This window comes from Pan troglodytes, chromosome X (genome assembly GCF_028858775.2).
Source record: "Pan troglodytes isolate AG18354 chromosome X, NHGRI_mPanTro3-v2.0_pri, whole genome shotgun sequence".
NCBI classification, from domain to species: domain Eukaryota; kingdom Metazoa; phylum Chordata; class Mammalia; order Primates; family Hominidae; genus Pan; species Pan troglodytes.
This window is the reverse complement of record NC_072421.2, coordinates 47,605,878-47,624,352: the sequence shown is the minus strand read 5'-3', so window position 1 is coordinate 47,624,352 and position 18,475 is coordinate 47,605,878. Positions and strand designations below refer to the sequence as shown.

General features: G+C 56.7%; 1 protein-coding gene across 8 annotated transcripts in view; it reads right to left on the bottom strand.

Annotated features, from left to right (window-relative positions):
- Positions 1-484: 484 nt before the first annotated feature.
- The window catches only part of RBM10 (RNA binding motif protein 10), a 41,431-nt gene continuing 23,440 nt past the window's right edge, over positions 485-18,475 (bottom strand). For 2 of the 8 annotated variants that reach the window (XM_063804117.1, XM_016942697.2), the window contains exons 3-24: positions 17,737-17,920; positions 15,977-16,207; positions 14,043-14,112; positions 12,161-12,234; positions 10,667-10,753; positions 8,104-8,164; positions 7,799-7,975; positions 7,257-7,414; positions 6,985-7,082; positions 6,788-6,875; positions 5,897-6,083; positions 5,652-5,791; positions 5,432-5,549; positions 5,256-5,347; positions 4,972-5,136; positions 2,089-2,238; positions 1,926-1,991; positions 1,663-1,851; positions 1,503-1,577; positions 1,127-1,233; positions 911-1,040; positions 485-824 (exon numbers count right to left, since the gene is read on the bottom strand). In XM_063804117.1, the coding sequence (XP_063660187.1) occupies positions 699-824; positions 911-1,040; positions 1,127-1,233; positions 1,503-1,577; positions 1,663-1,851; positions 1,926-1,991; positions 2,089-2,238; positions 4,972-5,136; positions 5,256-5,347; positions 5,432-5,549; positions 5,652-5,791; positions 5,897-6,083; positions 6,788-6,875; positions 6,985-7,082; positions 7,257-7,414; positions 7,799-7,975; positions 8,104-8,164; positions 10,667-10,753; positions 12,161-12,234; positions 14,043-14,112; positions 15,977-16,207; positions 17,737-17,920 (2,773 nt within the window). In that variant the 3' untranslated portion in view covers positions 485-698. Of the gene's footprint in view, positions 825-910; positions 1,041-1,126; positions 1,234-1,502; positions 1,578-1,662; positions 1,852-1,925; positions 1,992-2,088; positions 2,239-4,971; positions 5,137-5,255; positions 5,348-5,431; positions 5,550-5,651; positions 5,792-5,896; positions 6,084-6,787; positions 6,876-6,984; positions 7,083-7,253; positions 7,415-7,798; positions 7,976-8,103; positions 8,165-10,666; positions 10,754-12,160; positions 12,235-14,042; positions 14,113-15,976; positions 16,208-17,736; positions 17,921-18,475 lie in introns of all 8 variants that reach the window. The other 6 variants (XM_016942698.3, XM_016942696.3, XM_063804118.1 and 3 more) reach the window with 3 other exon arrangements.

Here is an 18,475-nt window from a genome sequence, read left to right as displayed (position 1 = left end):
GGCCAAGCTCCACCTCCACCCCTCTGTCATCAGCCTGTTGAGGGCTCTGGGCCAACTGGTACCTGAGTACCTCTTGTCTTCTACTTGGAGATGCCTGAGGGCATTGTCTCCAGATCTAGGGACGGCAAAATGCAGTTTAGCCTTGGGACTGCAGGCTAAGTAAAGCCAGGGGGCAGCAAGGACAGGGGATGGGGGTTCCCAGTCCTAGCTCTGATCAGGGGGGGCCTCATGCCTGGTGGTGCTAGATTTCCTGGTACAACATAACCTGCTGGAACCAACAAGGGAGAGGGGCCATAACCAGGATATTATGGGTTGGGGTACAGGTCAGAACCCCATGTTCTAGTAGCCATTATGTTCCAGACACTGAATGCCACCACTGCCATCCACCTTGGCCTGATAAGGTCCCCTGTCCATCTGCTTGGGTCCCCGTGTCTGTATAGGCTATACAACTGTGCTAGAGCACGAGAAAGAGGAGAGGCCAACATGCAGACTTTTCAGCTTTTATTACAAAAAAGGACATGATCCCAGCCCAATTTTCCAACAAAAGTCACCACCTCAATTTGATTTGGTCAAGCCCTCTCTGGCTGGGGAGTGGGCTGGCTGACAAGAGCAAGGCCCCGTCCCAGCCATCCAACACTCTGTCCTTCCCTGCCCCAGGATGGACACCCAACATGTGGAGAAGTTGCTCTTGAAGCTGCTCACTGGGCCTCGTTGAAGCGGGTCACCATTGTCTTGTGCAGTGTCTCCTTGTAGGACTCGGTTGAGGTGACCCCGTAGGAGCTGCCCCGTGCACCCAGGCCGGAGCCCCGCACCCGTGTTTGGGCCTGTGTGAGGGAGGCAGGCTCTGTCAGGCTGGTGGGGGATGCTGTGAGGGGTGCTGGGGGATGGGACAGGACTGCCTGAGACTCACCTCGATAGGCGTTACAATGCCCTGCTTCTTGCGGCCCAGGCCGCTGCCCTCTTTCCAGCCCATGGCCTGGAGCATCCGACTGCCAATGTTGTCACTGCCCAGCCCGTCCCGAGTAGGCTGCTCGAAGTCTCTGCAGGGGCAGTGCACAGCATGAGTGGTCGGCCTGCCGGCCCCGGCCCCAGGCTCCAGACCCCCTCACCTAGCCCAGCCACTCACACAGAGGCTGTGGATATGCCGCCGTACTTCCTCCTCTTGGGCTCTGGCGGCTCAGGGATGCCATACTTTTCTCTGCGTTCAGCTGCACGGTCCCGGTACTTCATTTGCTGAAAGTTTGTATGTGTATGTGAATGTTGGGGAGCTGGTCTCTTTTCTCAGGCAACACAGGCATGGGGAGTGGGGTCCCACAGGGCATCTGGCTAATGAGGCTCAGGTCCTGAGGGTCAGGCCATCACAGGCACAAGCAGCCAGGATAGGAAAATGGGGAAGAAGGCTCACGGGGTTAACACGTGAGAAATTGAACTCCAGCTGCCTGAGGTGATGGGGACTTGGAAGGGACACAGGGGAGGGAGCCCAGGGGCAGGTCACACCTCACCTCCATGTCATTCTTCTCTAGTGCTTCTAGCTCGTTTTCTGACAAGTGGGCTCGCCGGTGAATCTCAAGGTTTTGCTGCAAGAGGGACAGGATGAGAAGTGAAGAGGCTAAGCCTCAGTGGGCCAGGCCCCAGCATGCCCTGCCAACCATCCGCTGTTACCTTGTGGAGCCCTGAGAGCTGCTGGTGCCGGATGAGCGCCTCTTTGCTGGGGAACTGGCGTCGGCAGAGCAGACAGGCCAGCTTCTGCCAGTCGGTGAGCTTCTCCTCCCGCTCAGGGCCCCCACGCTCCTGCTCCTCCTCACTGTCACTCTCCCCGCTGTAGGCTGCCACCAGTCCTCGCGGAGGGCTCTGTAGAGGGTGAGGGTGGGCGGTCAGGCCTGGCCAGATCAGAGCCCACGCCCCTCTCTGCCTTGGGCACTCACTGGGCGGTCGTCACTGGCCAATTTCGGGAGATCCATGCTGGTGTGCTGTCTCTCGGCTAGTGCTCCCTGGGGTGGAGGGACACAGAAATTCAGGGACTCCACAGAGGGCCCAAAGGAAGGACAAGATTGTGGGGCAGGGTGCAGGGGGGTGGCCCCAACACACCTTCTTCTCGAGGATGGCATAGCCAGCATCTGCAGTGGCTGACTCCCGCCTCTCGTCATCTCGCAGGGAGCTGATAGGCTGGAAGCTATTTTTGAAGTTTTCTTTTTGTTTGTTGAGACTGCGGGCCCAGCGTTCCATGTCCTTGGCAATCTGGGGGTGAGGGTGGAGGTGAGGTTCCCAGAACCCTCATGCCCCTGGGGCTACTAACTCTATCTGCTGACCCACTGCCCTGCATCCTCAAACACGGGCCGGCCACTATCCCTAGTCCGAACCACTGCAGAAGGCTTCATCTGGCCTCTGGGCTACGGTTCCTGACCACCTTTCCCAGCAGAGCGCTCTTTCATGAAGTATAAGCCACTCCCACCCCCAAATACAATGTCCTTAAAACCCTTCCTTCGCCTCCCATCACACCAAGAATAAACCCAAACTCGCAACCACAGCCTGCAAGGCACTTGGCACCTGGCTACTCCTGACCTCATCACTGAACACACCCTGTGCCCCCACCCCCACTGGTTTGCAATGGTGAGGTGGCAGAAGCAGTGTGGACAGAGTGGTGGGCCCATCTGGGAGGCAGATGAGTGGAAGCTGAGGCAGAACAATCAGAAGGTGAGGGACACAGTAGTGCAAGTTCCTATTTTCTGTCACCAGTCACCAGTGCTTCTTGCCAAGCCCCTCTCTGGCTGTGTTCTCTGCTATGTTTTTTGTCCCTCAAAGTTCATGTGTCAGAAATGTAATCCCTAATGCAACAGTGTTCACAGGTGGAGCCTTTATCCCGGCTGAGTGCAGTGGCTCACACCTGTAATCCCAGCACTTTGGGAGGCCAAGGCGGGTGGATCACTTGAGGTCAGGAGTTTGAGACCAGCCTGGCTAACACAGTGAAACCCCAGCTCTACTAAAAAAATACAAAATTAGCTGGGCGTGGTGGTGGATGCCTGTAATCCCAGCTACTTGGAAGGCTGAGGCAGGAGAATTCCTTGAACCCGGGAGGCGGAGGCTGCAGTGTGCTGAGATTGCACCATTGCACTCCAGCCCAGGCAACAAGAGTGAAACTCCATCTCAAAAGATAAATTTAATCCCTGATGCAACAGTGTTGACAGGCAGGGCCTTTCAGAGGTGATTAGGTCACAAAGGCTCTGCCCTCCTCAAGAGATCGCGGCTGCTTTTTAAAGAAATTGTATAAGTTTATGGGGTAACAAGTGCTTTTGTAGCCAGGCGCGGTGGCTCATGCCTATAATCCCAGCACTTTGGGAGGCCGAGACAGGCACATCACCTGAGGTCAGGAGTTTGAGACCAGCCTGGCCAACATGGCGAAAACCCGTCTCTACTAAAATTACAAAAAAATTAGCTGGGCATGGTGGCGGATGCCTGTAATCCCAGCTACTCGGGAGGCTGAGGGAGAAGAATTCCTTGAACCCAGGAGGTGGAGGCTGCAGTGATCCGAGATTGCGCCACTGCACTCCAGCCTGGATGATAAGAGCGAAACTCCATCTCAAAAAAATAATAAATAAATAAATAAAATAAACAAGTGCTTTTGTTACATGCACAGATTGTATAGTGCTGAAGTCAGGGTTCTTAGAGCATCCATCAGCCAAATAATGTACATCATACCCATTAAGTAATTTTTCATCCTTCACCCCCTCCCATCTCCTCCACCTTTATATATATATAATATATATATATTTTGAGAAGGAGTCTCGCTCTTGTTGCCCAGGCTGGAGTGCAATGGCACGATCTCAGCTCACTGCAACCTCCGCCTCCTGGGTTCAAGTGATTCTCCTGCCTCAGCTTCCTGAGTAGCCGGGATTACAGGCGCCTGCCACCATGCCTGGCTAATTTTTGTATTTTTAGTAGAGACGGGGTTTCGCCATGTTGGCCAGGCTGGTCTCAAACTCCTGACCTCAGGTGATCAGCCCACCCCAGCCTCCCAAACTGCTGGGATTACAGGCATGAGCCACGGCTCCCGGCCCCCCTCCACCTTTTGAGTCTCCATTTAATGCCATCACTGAGTGGGTTCCAGATAAAAAGGGGGAGTTTGGCCCAATTTTCTCTTGCTCTCATGCATGCTCTCTTGCCCTTTGCCATGTTATGATGCAGCAAGAAGGCCCTCACCAGATGCCAACACCACTGGGCTTCCCTGCCTACAGAACTGTGAGCCAAATCAATCTCTTTTCCTTATAAATTACCCAGTCTGTGGTATTGTTATGGAGCAGCAAATGGATGAAGACACTCCTCTTCCCCTGACATACACCCACGCTGTCACATTTGTTGTGCATTTCCATTTTATCATTTAAAAATGCATAGGAATGTTTATCTGTGTATAACTTTAATTTATATGCATGACACAATGCCACATTCTATATTTCCATGTTCCCCCCAGCACAGCACCATTTTTAGAATTCATCAGGTTGCTGAGGGAACACTTAGTGCTTGCTTGTAAACGCTACGCTCACAGTGTCACACCCTTTCTCCACAGAGAGACACTGAGGTGCCCTCCATCTGCCCACTCCCACAAAACACTGCAGGGCTTTTTTCCTGCCCACCCCCTTATGGCCTGTGAGAATTTCTCTGGCATACATGTATATTCACCAGCAGAATGTGAGGGTCCCCACCATGGGACAGAAGACACCTGACAGGGCTCACTCGGATGGCACAAGCCACCTCCTGGAGTTGGGCAACCCTGCCACACACTGAGGAGACTGCTCTGGCTCAAGGCCATTCAGCAAAGAGCAGAGCTGGGGCAAGAGCATGGTCTGCTAAGCAGTCACTGCCCACATCCACACCTGCCCGCCATCTCCCTTGGCAGGAGAGGGCAAGAGCTGACAGAGTGCCGTTGCTGGAAGACATCACACAGCCAGCCAGTGACTGCTGGACCCTGGTGTTCACCTGTTGAGCTGTCTTGGTCTTGTGCTTCTCCTTCTTCTCTTTGCCCTCCTTCGAGGGTGCCCCTGTCTCCTTATGTCCGTCGGCCGACTGCTCCAGGGCGGGAACATAGGTCCGCCTCTCCCCATCCCAGTACAGGTACTGCTGGCTCTGAGCATTGTAGTAATACTGAGGGAGGAGGAGGGAAGAGGGGATGTGAGGGAAGACCTTGTGAAGGGAACCTGCAGGGCCAGCTGCTCCTGACGCGACCTGACCCGATCCCATCCCTCCCTGGGCTGCCCTATTACCTGGGAGTTGGGGTCATAGTAGAGGCCGGTCTGGGGGTCATAGTAGTAGCCAGAGGTCTCATCGTACTGGTAGGTAGAGACGTCGGGAACAGCTAGGGGGTGAGGGGAATGGGGTCACACTATTCCCTGCTTTATTAAGAACTCCCCACCCCTACCCACAGGCTGTGGCTACTCACGGTACTGGCTGTAGGATTCCTGGGCAGTGGGGCTGGTGGCCGGTGGGAGAGCAGAACTAGGATGGGTAGGGCTCTGGAGCTCAGATTTGAGCACAGCGGGTGACATGATGGTATACGACTGGTCATGGGGCCAGACAGGAGAACAGGGCTCAGTGTCTGCCCATGCCACCCCTGCCGCCTGCCTGCCTCCCCGGGATACATACCCACAGGGCTCACTCACCTGGCTGTTGGCAGCAGTGCCCTGGCTACTGCTCGCCTCGGCTGATTGTTGGTAGATGCCAGGAGCAGCACCAGGCTGGGCACGAGAGAAAGCCTGCATCGACACAGAGTCGGCCCCAGGCTCTAGGGAGGCCTCAGGACCTGTAAGGAGGGACAGGGCAGGGAGAATGCCTGTGAATAATGGGGCCGGGGACTTTATGCCTGCTGGCCCCCACCACAGCTGCAGAAAGAGATGCTGGGGCTCACCTGCTCCAGTAGGATCCCCTTTGGTTCCAGTGATGCCAGGGCCCTTGGTGCCCTTGAGGTAGCCATGGGCATAGAGGGAAGACTCTGTGCCCTGGCTGTTGCCATAGCCCTCATCCTGTTGGTAGTAGCTGTAGTCGACTGGCGGCTCCTCGGAGGTGGCCCAGGTACCCTCCCCACCTTGGGAGGCCTGAAGGGCAGGTGGGAAGGGTTCATTAGAACAGGAAGGTGTGGGGATGGGGGGTGGGGAACCTGCTAGAAGCATCTGTCCCACACGTGGGGCTAGTATTTCTACCTGACAGACAAAGCATGCAGCCTTAAGACAAGTGGAAAGCGAGGGTTGCCTGGCCACAAGAGAACAAATAGGCCAGTGGCAAACACAAGACAGAAAAACAGACGAACGCCAAAATGTTCCAGGGCTGATTCTGCTGATTCTGCTGTGTGTGGTGTGTGTGTTGGGTGTCAGGCCAAGGAAGACACCATCTTCTTACTTCTTTATTCTCTTCTCCCAATTTTCTCTCAACCACTTATACGTTATTTTTATTCAGGAACATATGATACGTGTATATCATATATATATTACATATAAGGATATGTGTATATCATACCTATTCAGGACAATAAAAACTCCACCAAACAGCACAGAATGCCAGGCACAATGGCGTCGTACATGAGCGCATGGGAGGCAATTGGGAAGAAAGCTGCGGTGATGATGAAGGGGAATGTCCCAGGGGGTCTAGAGAGCCAGGAGCAAGGTAGAATAGCCATGCCAGCTACTGGGAGAGGGTTTTGCATCCATGGATAGCAAGCCAGCCTTCCTGCTTCAGAGAGGGTGCAGGAGGGTTGAGAAAGCCCAGGTCTCAGGACGCTGGGAGGCACAAGGGGTCTGAGTACCTGTGAGATGGCCCACTGGGCCGCAGCAATGGCAGTGCTGGCCACAGAGGCAGCACTGATGCGACTGCCTTCATTGGAGGCCATGTCCCTGAGGAGGATGTTAGAGACTGGGAGTGAGATAGGAGGCCCCAAGCGGTAGGGGGGAGTGGGAGGGTGGGGAGGGGAAGGGTGGGAAGGCACACAGGTGGGGCCCTGACCTCTTAGAACCCTTGGCAAACTCAACATTGATGGTCTTGCCGTCGATAGTGAGTGGTGGGTGCAGGGCCTGCAGGATCTGCAGCAGCTGGGCTGCCTCCTGTGGGAGGAGGGGAGGCAGGGACAGAAGGGTCAGGCCCGGGGAGGCCCCCGGCTCCATTGCCCGATTTCCAGGCTGGCAGCCGCGGTGGGAGGCTGGGGAAAAGGACCCTCGTCTCCACCCCGGGGGCCGGGACCCTGGCTGCCCGGCCCCCAACTGTGCCGCCCTCACCACGATGGTGGAGAGCTGGATGAAGGCAAAGCCGCGGTTCAGTTGGGTCTGCTTGTCCTTTATGACGCGCACGTTGGAGGAGGACAGCACCGCGTAGGGTGCCAGGGCCCCCAGGATGGAATCCATGGTGCTGTGTGGGTTCAGGTTGCGCAAAATGATGGCTGTGGGAAGGGGCCCAATGTTAGAGGACACCCCTGGCACTCTTGCCAGCCCTGCCCTTCAATGCCCCCACTGCTCCCTTTCCTCTGCCCCCACCCGCTCCGTGCCTTTGCAACTGCCGCTTCCCTCACTGCTTCCTCCAGGATCAACTCTGCTTGGCGGTCCAGGTGCCAGCCTGGCTGCCTGTCTGCTGAGAACCTTCCCGACACACCCCCAAAGTCAGGTGGGATGTTGCCACTCCCCCTGTTCTCCCTACATCAAATGTCTATCCCCGCACCAAGTGGAGATTCCATGAGGATGAGGTCCTGCTCACTGCCATTTCTCTGGTCTTGGTGAGCCCAGCCCGACACCCTAGGGCACAGAGGAAGAAGGAACAACTGACTCACTGTCATTGGCGTTCTCTGAGCTTGGCTCCGAGCCCTGTGACAGGGCTTGGGAGGCCAGGACTCCCTGGGCCTGGTAGGGCTGCGGCAGGGGAAGCAGGCCCTGGCTCAGCTCCCGGCCACCCAGTGGCAGTGTCTGCTGATCCAGCCTCGTGCCGAGGGGCAGCTTCTGCTCCGCCTCTGTCAGGGGCAGTGGGAGACAGGCTGGTGATAAGGCTCCACGACTGTGCCCTGAGCACAGACCCCTCACCCTTCCCTTCTCCCCAACCGCCCCGCCCTGGAGAGTGCGAGAGGTAGGTGGGCCTCACCTGACTTGGGCACGCCACATTTGAAGCACTTCTCTCGGCGTTTGAAGTTCTGGACGCCACACTGTGAGGCACAGGCCAGGCCGTCAGAGGGAGCAGGGATTTCCCACTGCACCCTCCAAACTTGGATGAAGAGATCTCCCAGGGACCCCGCAGTGCCCCAGGAAGGAAAGCCCCTACGTGGCAGGTGCCTTCTGAACCTTCTGATGTTGTTCTCAGTACTGTGCATCTTCCCTTTCCAGACTCTCATTTGTCCTCTGTGCCAACCCGCTCAGCTCAGGAATAAACAACTCCCCCATTTGGTACAACAACTCCCTCCTCTCCTTCCTCTGCCTTCTTAAGGCCACCAACTCCCAGGACTGTTCCCCACCTCATGTATTCAATCCCTTTATTAGGTTCCTCTCCCTGAAACTTGCTTCTCTATTCAGAAACCTTTCAGTGTTTCAGCCCTAGAAGTCAGTAGCCAGACCCGCACCCCTCCTCTTAGCTCTAGGACTGGGTTGGATCCTGCTACGCTTGAGAAATTTTCCTTGAATGTTCCAGCATCTGCAGACCCAGCTTCTACGACACTCCATCTCTGTTCCAGACTCAGGTACTAAGCACCACTCCTGGGCCAGGCCCTGCTGCACATGGCCAGAACATGGTCTCTGCCCTCATGGCCTAATAGCACAGGGGCAGATGCAGCATGAAGAGGGGCAGGTCGGTCTGCATGGACCATCCAGCAGGGGCTCCGGGAGGGAAATGGGCTGGGGGTGGGGTGCCATTTACTCGGCAGGGACAGTCCCTGCACAGAAGCAGGGAGGTGTGACCTGGGATGCCCAGAAGTTTCATTTTGTTAAGCCTTGCTGGGGAGGGATTGTTATCGGAGGGAACAATGGACTTTCCGAAACTGGTGTGGGAGAGTAAGGGGAGAAGCAAAAGCCAAGGCCGGGGAAGGAAGCCAGTTAGGTAATGGAGGATCTTATGCTTAAGCTGAGCTGGGGCTGGTTAAGCAGACGAGGAGAGGCGTGGGTAGTCAGAGGTGGTTTTGAGGAATGTTCCAGGTGAGGGCGTGGGAGAAAGAGGACAAGAGGCCAGCATACCAGAGAGGGCTCCACAGCGAGTGGGTGAGAGCGTGACGATTGGCATGAGCAGCGGGAATGGCGAGGGAGGGAAGGTGGCGTTTCTGTGATGGAAGTGACAGGACCTGGTGGCCAACAGGATGCAGGGGAGGGGAAGGAGTTCAAGAGAATTCCCTGGTTTTGGGCTGGGCGTGGTGGCTCACGCCTGTAATCCCAGCACTTTGGGAGGCTGAGGCGTGAGGACTGCTTGAGCTCAGGAGTTCAAGACCAGCCTGGCAAACATGACGAAACCCTGTCTCTACCAAAAAAAAAAAAAAAAGGCAAAAATTAGTGGGCGTGGTGGCATGCGCCTGTGGTCCCAGCTACTCTGGAGGCTGATGGCTTGAGCGCTGGAGACAGAGGTTGCAGTGAGCCCAGATTGCTGCACTCCAGCCTGGGCGACAGAGCCAGATCCTGTCTCAAAAAAAAAAAAAAAAGAATTCCCTGGTTTTGAGGCTATCTGGAAATACAGGAAGGAGTTCCACTGTCACTTTGTCTTTATCTCTCCAGAAATGTTAAGCACCAATCCTCTGATGGGACTTTTTTTTTTAAAACAGATGCACCACTCTCCCTGACTAGGCAGAGTACTTCCTGGGGAGAGGGTTGGGGCCTCTACAAACTGTGGAATCACAACGCTGGCCCCAGGGCAGACCTGAAGCCACTGTGGCATCCAAGTCCCTGTGATCAGGAGCAAGGCACAGGGCACAGCTAAAGGTTCACCCATGGTTCCACCTCTCTGAGCCTCAGCTTCCCCTCAGGGAAGACAGAGGTGACTACAAAACCATAGCCTCCAGTTTCAGGTTTGACTTGGCCTGGTCAGAGTGGCCTTCAGGCTTGAGCCACCTGATATGGGCTCTCAGAATGCTCTGTGCTTTTCTTTCATGATTACAGTTAACAATTCGACTGTGTTAAATGTGGGCCAGGCGCTGTTCTGAGTGTTACCCTCTCATTAACACAGCTGAATCCTCCCAACCACCTTTTGGGAGAGGTGTCATTAATATTCACATTTTAGAGATGGGGAAAGTGAGGCAAAGAGAGGCTAAGCACCTTGGCCAAAATCAAGGCCGATCTGGGATAGTCTCATTTCAGCCAGTCTGGCTCTGAAGCCCACATTCTCCACACCACCACTTCATGTCTACACTGTCACTAATTCATCATCCACGTATATATTTCCTTAAAGTCTACTGGAACTCCAGGCAAGACTGCATTTTAGGAGGACAGAGCCTGCACCAAGTGAACGCTCACTACACATTTGTATATGGCTGGCTAGGAATGGTGACTACTCAAGCTGAGCGAGCAAGGGATAGAGAATGAGAGAGAGAGAGAGAGAGAGAGAGACAGAGGGAGAGGAGAGATTGGGGGAGGGGGAGAGACGGAGGGAGAAAGAGCGGGAGAGGAAGGGAGGGATCGCCGCCACTGCTGTTGCTGTCTCTGTCCATGACAACTGCTGCCCACCGCCCCTGTACCTTATTGCACAGCCAGTCCTCATTGATCTTGGGCTTGGGGTCACTGTAGTGCATCGACACCTTCTGGCCCAGGATGTTGAGGGAGTGCTGCGGGAAAAAGCAGAGCACAGTGAGGTCCAGGCAGCAGTGCCCCACGCACCGTTTCAGCACAGGAGAAGAGAGTGAGCGAGCCCTTCAGCTGGATGGATGAGGGACAGGGAACGGAGGGAGGTCGGAGAGCGGATGGAGGGAAGAAGGGAGGTAGGGAGGGAAAGCGCCACAGCTCTCGGGCGCAGCTGTTTGCTGCTCTGCCGGGCACACGCACGCACACATGTGAACACACACCACCAGGCACACAGTGTTCGGCTGACCGACGCTTGCCGGACAGTGGGGAGAAACCCCCACTCGGCCCTGACACTGCCAGGCCACACCCAGGGCCAGGACTACACAGGCTACACTTGGGGGGTGAGGGGAGACAGGGAGGGGGAGGGAGAGGGGAGAAAAAGAGAAAGAGAGCGCAGGTGCGCTAGTGCTGGAGAAGGGGAAAAAGAAAGAGCCATTTCGAACAGATGGAAGTTTCTGCCATGAGGCCGTCTTCCCATGGATGGCTGGGTCCTGGGCCCATGGCACTAGCCTACCAACCCCGAGGAGACAGCCCCAGGGCTGCCTCTGCCGGGATCCCCCATTCTACCACCTCTGCCCCTTCCTCCCCTGAAACTTCTCTCCAGTGCCCTACACCAGGGATCTGGGCAGGGGTGGGTGACCAGGCAGATATTTGGGTCTCGGAGGTCCCAAAGCTGCTGAGTTGGGATCCCGTGCCAGGCTTGGGGGACAGGCTCCCCCCAGGGCTGACTGTGCACAGGTCCTTGCCGAGAAGACAGAGCTGCCTGAGGTGGTGCCTCCTGCGAGTGCGGAGATGTGATAGGAAGGGTAGGGGCGGCGAAGTGAGGCCAGGGTGTCGATAAAACTATCATACTCGACGGGAACTTGAGATCAACAGAGCAGTGCTGTCCCCTTGCATGAAAATCAAGGGGCCAAATTCACATGCAGGGATGGGGCTGACAAAATGAGTCTTGCTAGTGACTGTGCCAATAGCTAAGCTCCTTACTGGCAGGACTTCCAGTGGTCCTGAGGGTGGAATGAGGTCCTGGCTCTGGCTAACCCCAGAGAGGGGTGCCCCCCCCACCAGCCCCGGGGGAGTGGGAAGCTAGGTGAAAGAACCCACCCTGGCAGCTCTTTCTCTGAACGCTCAGCTGGGAGAGGTGAAGGGGCAGCACTAGTGCCTGGTGGTAGGAAGGGGCCAGTGGTGAGTGTGGGCTCTGGATGAGAAGCCCAGTGGGGTAGCGAGAGATGGGAAGAGGAGATAGTGAGGGTCAGGAAGGGGAGAGAGGGGGCGGGGGGATGGGACACAGGGCCACAGGGCAGGGAACTGTGTCCATAAGAATCAGGCGATGGGGAGCGCTCGATTACAAAGTAGTATTTGTTTGGGGGGGGGTTCAAGTGCGGCAAAGCAACCTGATTGGCTTCCATCCATCGTGTAGCGTCCTGCAAGTGACTAAACTCGACGAAGGCGAAGCCCCGGCTCTGACCTGGAGACAGCATTCAGATACAGACGCAGTGGGTTAGTCAACAGCTTTGGACACACGGCGTTCCCGGGGGCGGGACCCGAGGGGAGAGGACGGGGGCAGAGAGGGAAAGGGGAAGAGGAAAAAGGAAGAAAGAGAAAGAGGCAATCAGAGAGAGAAAGACTAGCGGGTGTGGGGGGCAAGGTAGATGGCCAGGTGGGGCAGGGAAGGCGGAGGGAGAAAAACAGAGGCCAGAGGTCGGTAGGGGGAGAGACACACACACCAACTGGGAAGAGAGAGAGAGATGGGGCTCGGGCAGACCTGCCCAGCCAGCCTGGGGTGACAGAGACGGAGAGAAGCAGCCGGGAGGGAAAGAATACGAGAGATCTGCCTCCAAAGAAGGAGGGGACGGTGGGCAGGCTGCTGGCTCCACACAAGCCACAATACGTAACTCCAGGGCGGGCCCAGCTCAAGGCCAGGGGTGCCCAGGAGGGGTCCTGTAACAGGTGTTGAATCACAGGAGCAAAAGAGAAGCTGGGCCAGGCTGCTCTGCGAGGCTAGGAAGGCTCTTGGCCCATTGGAAACCAGGGGCGGTTAAAGACACGACCTCATCTCAGCCTCACCGCAGCGCAGGGGAGGCGGGCCTCGCTAGGGAGCCACCTCAGGGCCACAGGGTGGAGACTACAGCCACAAACAGTCCAGGTTCCCCTGGACAAAAGGAGAATGGTGGCCAGGATTGGCCAGGAGGACCTTAGAGGTAAGAATCAATGGGTGCCTGGGAGAAGCGCCCAGGGCCATTGAGAAGGCCGCACCTGGAACACCTCCTTGTGGAGAGAGAGACCCAGAAGCTGTCCGTGTGTGGTGTAGTTGGGGTGATGCAGAGCAAGACCTACATGCAACCAAGATTCCAGGCTTGGGAAAGGGACTCAGGGTTGAGGCCTCAGGATAGCATGTCCTTTAGAGGCAGATACATGGGGAGGGCTTGGATGAGAGGGGCTTGGGGGGGCATGCTTAATGTTCAAAAGAATAACCGTTAGGATGCATAGGAGGATGGAATGAATAATATAGTTGGGGGGGGGGCAGAGAGAGAGAAAGAGAGAGAGGGAGAAAGAGAGAGAGAGAGAGAGAAAGAGAGAGAGATGGAGGTGTGGGGAGGAGAGACTGAGAGATGGAGAGAGAAGCCCAGGCAGAGTGAGGCCCCACTGTGCCTGCCTTGGGGAGCCTGGGCAGAGGTCCTGTAGAGACAACTCCCCCCACCACCACCCTGCTAACCTCAGGCCAGCTCCAAGCAGCCTGCAAGAGGGAGGGAGGGAGGGAACAGGCGAGGCCAGGAAGTCCTGGCTGTTCCTTGGGATGTGTCCTTGGATAAGAGCCATCCCCCACTTCCCCCTTGGGACACACATGTGGGACCACCACGTCAGAGCTACTTTCTGGTCAGAGGCTGTTACCAAAAAATGTGGGGGAAAGTGAGGGGCAGAGGAAGGAGAAGAAAGGAGAGGGAAGGGAGTGTATGGGAGGGGGTTACCATCTCAGATACTCAGAGTCCCAGAGAGGAGGTGCCTGGGAGCCTGGCCCTGGCCCTGACCCCAGGGAGCACCCAGCTCAGCTCAGAGCTGCACCCCTGCCCCGACAGCCCCATTGAAGAGGCTTTTGGCTGGAGCTGTGAGGAGAGTGTGGGGAGTGGGAGAGAAGAGAGGGCACCCCCCACGCTGCCCATTCCCAGCTGTGGCAGGAAGGTGGTGGAGGGAGTGGGGGAGAAGGCAGAGGCAGGAGGGAGATTCGGAGGCTGAGGCTGGCCACTTGAAGGGGAGGGCACTGGAACAAAAGCTCACCTGAAGATTTGTTCCGCATCAGCCGAACCTCCCGTGCTTGCACGCCGTGCGACTGCAGCTGGCCACGGATCTATACGGGGAGATAGAGTAGGGCAGGCTCAGCACAATGGGGCCGCTGGGTACCTGAGGCTGGCTGGAGGCCTCTGGATTCCGAGGGGTCATCGGTGATGTGCACACAGTCTCCTCCGCCTCTTTCGCAGCTTTCCCTGAGTGACAACAGCCCCAGGCCCACACCAGTTCACAGTCTTGACTTTCAGCCCCAGACTTGCAGAAAGTGAATCAAATGAAGAAATGGGCACAGCAAGGTAAAGCATGGCAGCAGGACGACCCTCAGGGGCACAGAGAACAAGACAGCAAGTGAGCCAGCCACTTAAGAACGGTGGGCAGGGTGATCTGACAAAGTGCTCGCTGGCAGCCACGAAGTAAGGAAATCTGGGATGCAATTCTTGCCCTTGGCAAGGGGATAACCCGCACCCCCGCCCCTGCCCCGCTGACCTGCAGCTTGCGTCAAAAGAGATCCATGACATAAATGTCAAACTGGGGAGGACAGGAGTCTGAGCAAATCCCAGCCATGTGCCCTAGACCATGACTGTAGCAATAACTTAGGGTGGAGACAAAAAGCAAAAAGATGTAGTTCTGGGGATTGCTTCCCAGATGGAGTAGGCCAGACGGAAACTGCAGAGGCAATTCGGGATTTGGCCCAGGTGAGGCAGGGTCTCTAGGCCAGTGAGGTCTCTCACTGAGGACCAGGAGCCTATGCCAGCCATTCTTGGGAAGGAGTCTTCATGTCTCTGGGCCTCAGTTTCCCCACCAGGTTAAACAACAGACAGGACATTAGCCTTACACACACCCATACACAGGGTGAAAAGGAAAAACACACAGAAGAGCTTATCAGGACTCCAAACTCAGGGAAGGCTGAGGAAGCAGCAAAAAGTGGGCTCTAGGGTCCAGCTGCCCGGGTTCAGACTCCAGCTCTGCTCTGCCACTCACTGGCTGTGAGACCTGGGGCAAGTCACATTCCCACTCAGGGCTTGGTTTCCTCATCCGAAGGATGGAATACAAAGAGTACCTTCCCTGCTGGGCTGCCATGGGGACTGAATCATACCTAACACATGGCCCACCCTGAGATACATTCTCAACAAATGTCAGCAACCAGCTACTGTCTGACCCTGAACAGGGCAGGTGGGCCAGACCTTAGAAACCCTCAAATACACAAGTGGGATTTTCTCTGCTACAAAATGAGCAGCTAGCAGATTTCAGAGGAGGGCTGATCAGAGAATTCATGGGGGTGGGGGGTGAGGGGCGGCGGAGTAGACTAAGAAGGACCAAGATCAGGACACTATTCTTGGAGGTTATTCTGGTAGGCCTCGTGGGGCTTCAGTGTGGCTGTCATGAGAAGTATGTATGAAAAGGAAACAGGAGGAAAGGGAGGCAGGCGGGGAGGCTGTTAGCAGCCACCCAAGGCTCTGAGGCCAGGCCAGGCTGCTGACAAAAAAGGATGGGGGAAAAAGAGAAGGAAATTTCAGAAAATCCCATCCCTCCCCCAATGGTTACAGGGCCCCAGTGTCATCTCTGCTACCAGCAATAGCCAGCACTGGCCCGGTGAGCGTCTGGCCCATGATGCACACATGCAAAATGGCTGGATGACCAGTGGAATGTGCAGGACTGCTCTTCTCCCGCCCATACCCACCACTACCAGACACCCACGGCCAATGTCCCTTGGCCAAGCCGGCCTCTCTGACACTCCTCCCTCCAGACCGGGGGGCCGATGGGACCTGCCCACAGAGGACGGATCAGTGCTGGGGGATAGGAGCTGGAGGGGGAGAAGGGATGAAAGGCGCTGAGGTTGCAGGTGAGGGAGGGGTGGGGAGAAGTTGAGGGCCCTGGAGGAGACCCAGCCTGGCCTCCTGCCCGGGGCCATGGGGGGCACGTACGTCATCCTCAGTGGCTGCCTGTGGCAGCATCCTCAGCATGACGATGTTACTGGCCTTCTCCTCCTCCTCCTCATCCTCCTCCTCCTCCTCCTCCTCCCCTTGCTCGGTCCGATAGTCCTGGTCCCGATAGTCGCCGTCTCGGGGGAAGCCTGGCGGGCCGGTGGGGCTGTGCCTGTGCCGCCGCCGCCGCCTACGCTGAGTCTCGGAGCCCGGGGAGGCCTCGTAGGAATCCTGGCCGACAGAATGAGATGAGTGACACCAGACGGGCAGTCAGTCTGGGCAGGCCTAGGAGCTGGCCGCTGGCTCTGTGAGGCAGGCAGGCTCTGAAAGCCAGGGATGTGTGGGCTCCGGCTAAAGGCTCAGGCAGGCAGGGTGGGCAGGCCCCGGCCTGCAATCCTTCTGGGACTGTAAATTCTCCATGGGGTCCTTTTGGGGGCTGCCTTCAGGGGGTGGGGAGAGGTAGGTGACAGTATCGGTGTGGGGGGAACTCCCAAAGGTAGCTGACAAGACACAGCTTAAACCTCCTTGGGGCAAGATGGCCTGGGGTCAGCACACCAGACCCCACCCTTGATTTTCCTCTCCTCTCTGGCCAGCTCAGGGGGTGTGCTCAATTGCTTCACTGTACCACCAAAGGCTGCATGTCTCCTACGGTTCCACCCTGCAACCAAGCTGGGGGCATAAGAACAGCTTCAGATCTCAGCCAGAGCCAGGCAGCAGGAGCTGGTGGAGGTGGTGTGAGGGCTGCAGACACTCCCTCCTCAGTCCCTGATCCTCAGCCTTGGCCAGTCCTCCACCACACACCACGCTCAAAACGGTATGGCTGTTGGGCTCTGGGCTGTTGCCCAATCCATCCATTCCAGGACTAAGCAGACCAGGCCTGGGGCCAAAGCCCTCCCGCCCACAGTGGGGAAGCACCAGATAACTTGGTGCTCCATTCCCACCCTGGCCAGGGCCCAGTGCTCCTGGAGACGTCTGGGCACAGCTTGACAGCTGCCACTGGAGAAGCCTGGCAGTCCACCAAAGGGGTTTTTGCCCTGGACCCTCCAGAGGGCAGTGGGCAGCTCACAGACTGCCCCCCAGGGCTGGGCTTGCAAGAACACCCTTCCCAGCCTGCTGGACAGGAGAGCTGCCTGCTCGCATGGACCAGGTCCCTGACTGCCCCTCCAACTGGGATTCCCCTAAGGCAAGCCTGTTTCTTCCCCTCGGGTGGGGGCTCCCTGATGGTGTAAACATCGCGCCTCATCCCGCAGACTAGGGTGAACTACCCAACATGGCACTGGCTTCTCCAGAAGGGTCCTTCCCTTCTGTCTAGGGGCTCTATCAACACTGGGAATGCCCATGGCTGGCCTCCCAGAGCTCCTCAGCTTGGTGGTCTGCAGTCCCCTTGTTGTCCTCCCAACCCCAGACGCCGGGTCCCATGGAAGAGGCTCTTCAAGTGCCCAAGTTGGCTGGGAGCGGGCAGTACAGGGTTCACAGTGAGCCATGGGCCCGAACTGAACAACAGGGAGAAAGGGAAAGAGTGGTGGCCAGGGGCCCTCAGAAGTACAGAGCCAAGCATGTGGAAGCCAGGGAGACCCAGGTTGGGAGAGGAGCCCTCAGAGAGGGGAGTGGGAACAGGCCCTCCAGGTGAGGCAAAGCCACCGAGCACAGTCTGAAGGCACGGGAGTGGAGAGCTGCCTGCACACGGTGCTGCAGCCAGACACAGAGGGCCCTTGGGAGCCCATCCCAGCCAGGCCTGGCGCAGCACGCCCCCTCCTCACCTCCGCACTCTGCTCCTCAGATGAGTCGTCATAGTCATGCTTGCCCTCCTGGCTGCCATACTCGCGAGGATATGAACGGTAGTCCATGTCCCGGTAGTCGTGGTCTCGGCTGCGGTTCTCCCCACCATCATCCTGCGAGCGGTCAGTGGCTCCATAGCGGCCAGTCCTGTCACCACGACCACCACTAGTGGAGGAAGAAGGATGGGGAGGGATCAGAAGGTTGCCCTTTCTAAAAGGTGCAAGAGGCCCAAGTGATGTGTTCTCGTAGGGTTTTGGTTTTTTTGGAGGAGCATACAACAGAAGTGAGGTGCCCTTCTGATCCTATCAGAGAAAGAAGTACATGATACCACCATGACTTAGCTCTGGTGATGTTAACCATGGTCATCTGGTTAAGGCAGTGTCTGCCAGGTTTATCCCCTGTAAACTTTCTATTTTTCCCTCCCCCTACTCTATTCTTTGGAAGCCCTCAGGCCCGCCCCCATACAGGGATTCCTAAATCCCTGCTCCACACCTCTGAAGTGCAACCTGCCGCTCTCCATCCCTATGTCACTCTCTGGTCCATGCCACTGGCTTCCCTCATGGGGCACCTTGGTTGTGGCCTGGCTGTTCTCCTCACTTCTACCTGGACCTCCCCAGTTCAGTCTCTACATCCCAAATCCCAAATGTGAGTGCTTTCTAAGGCAAAGCCACTCAAACCCATCTCACTCCCTTTAGTGGCTCCCCCTCAGTCTCAGGATCA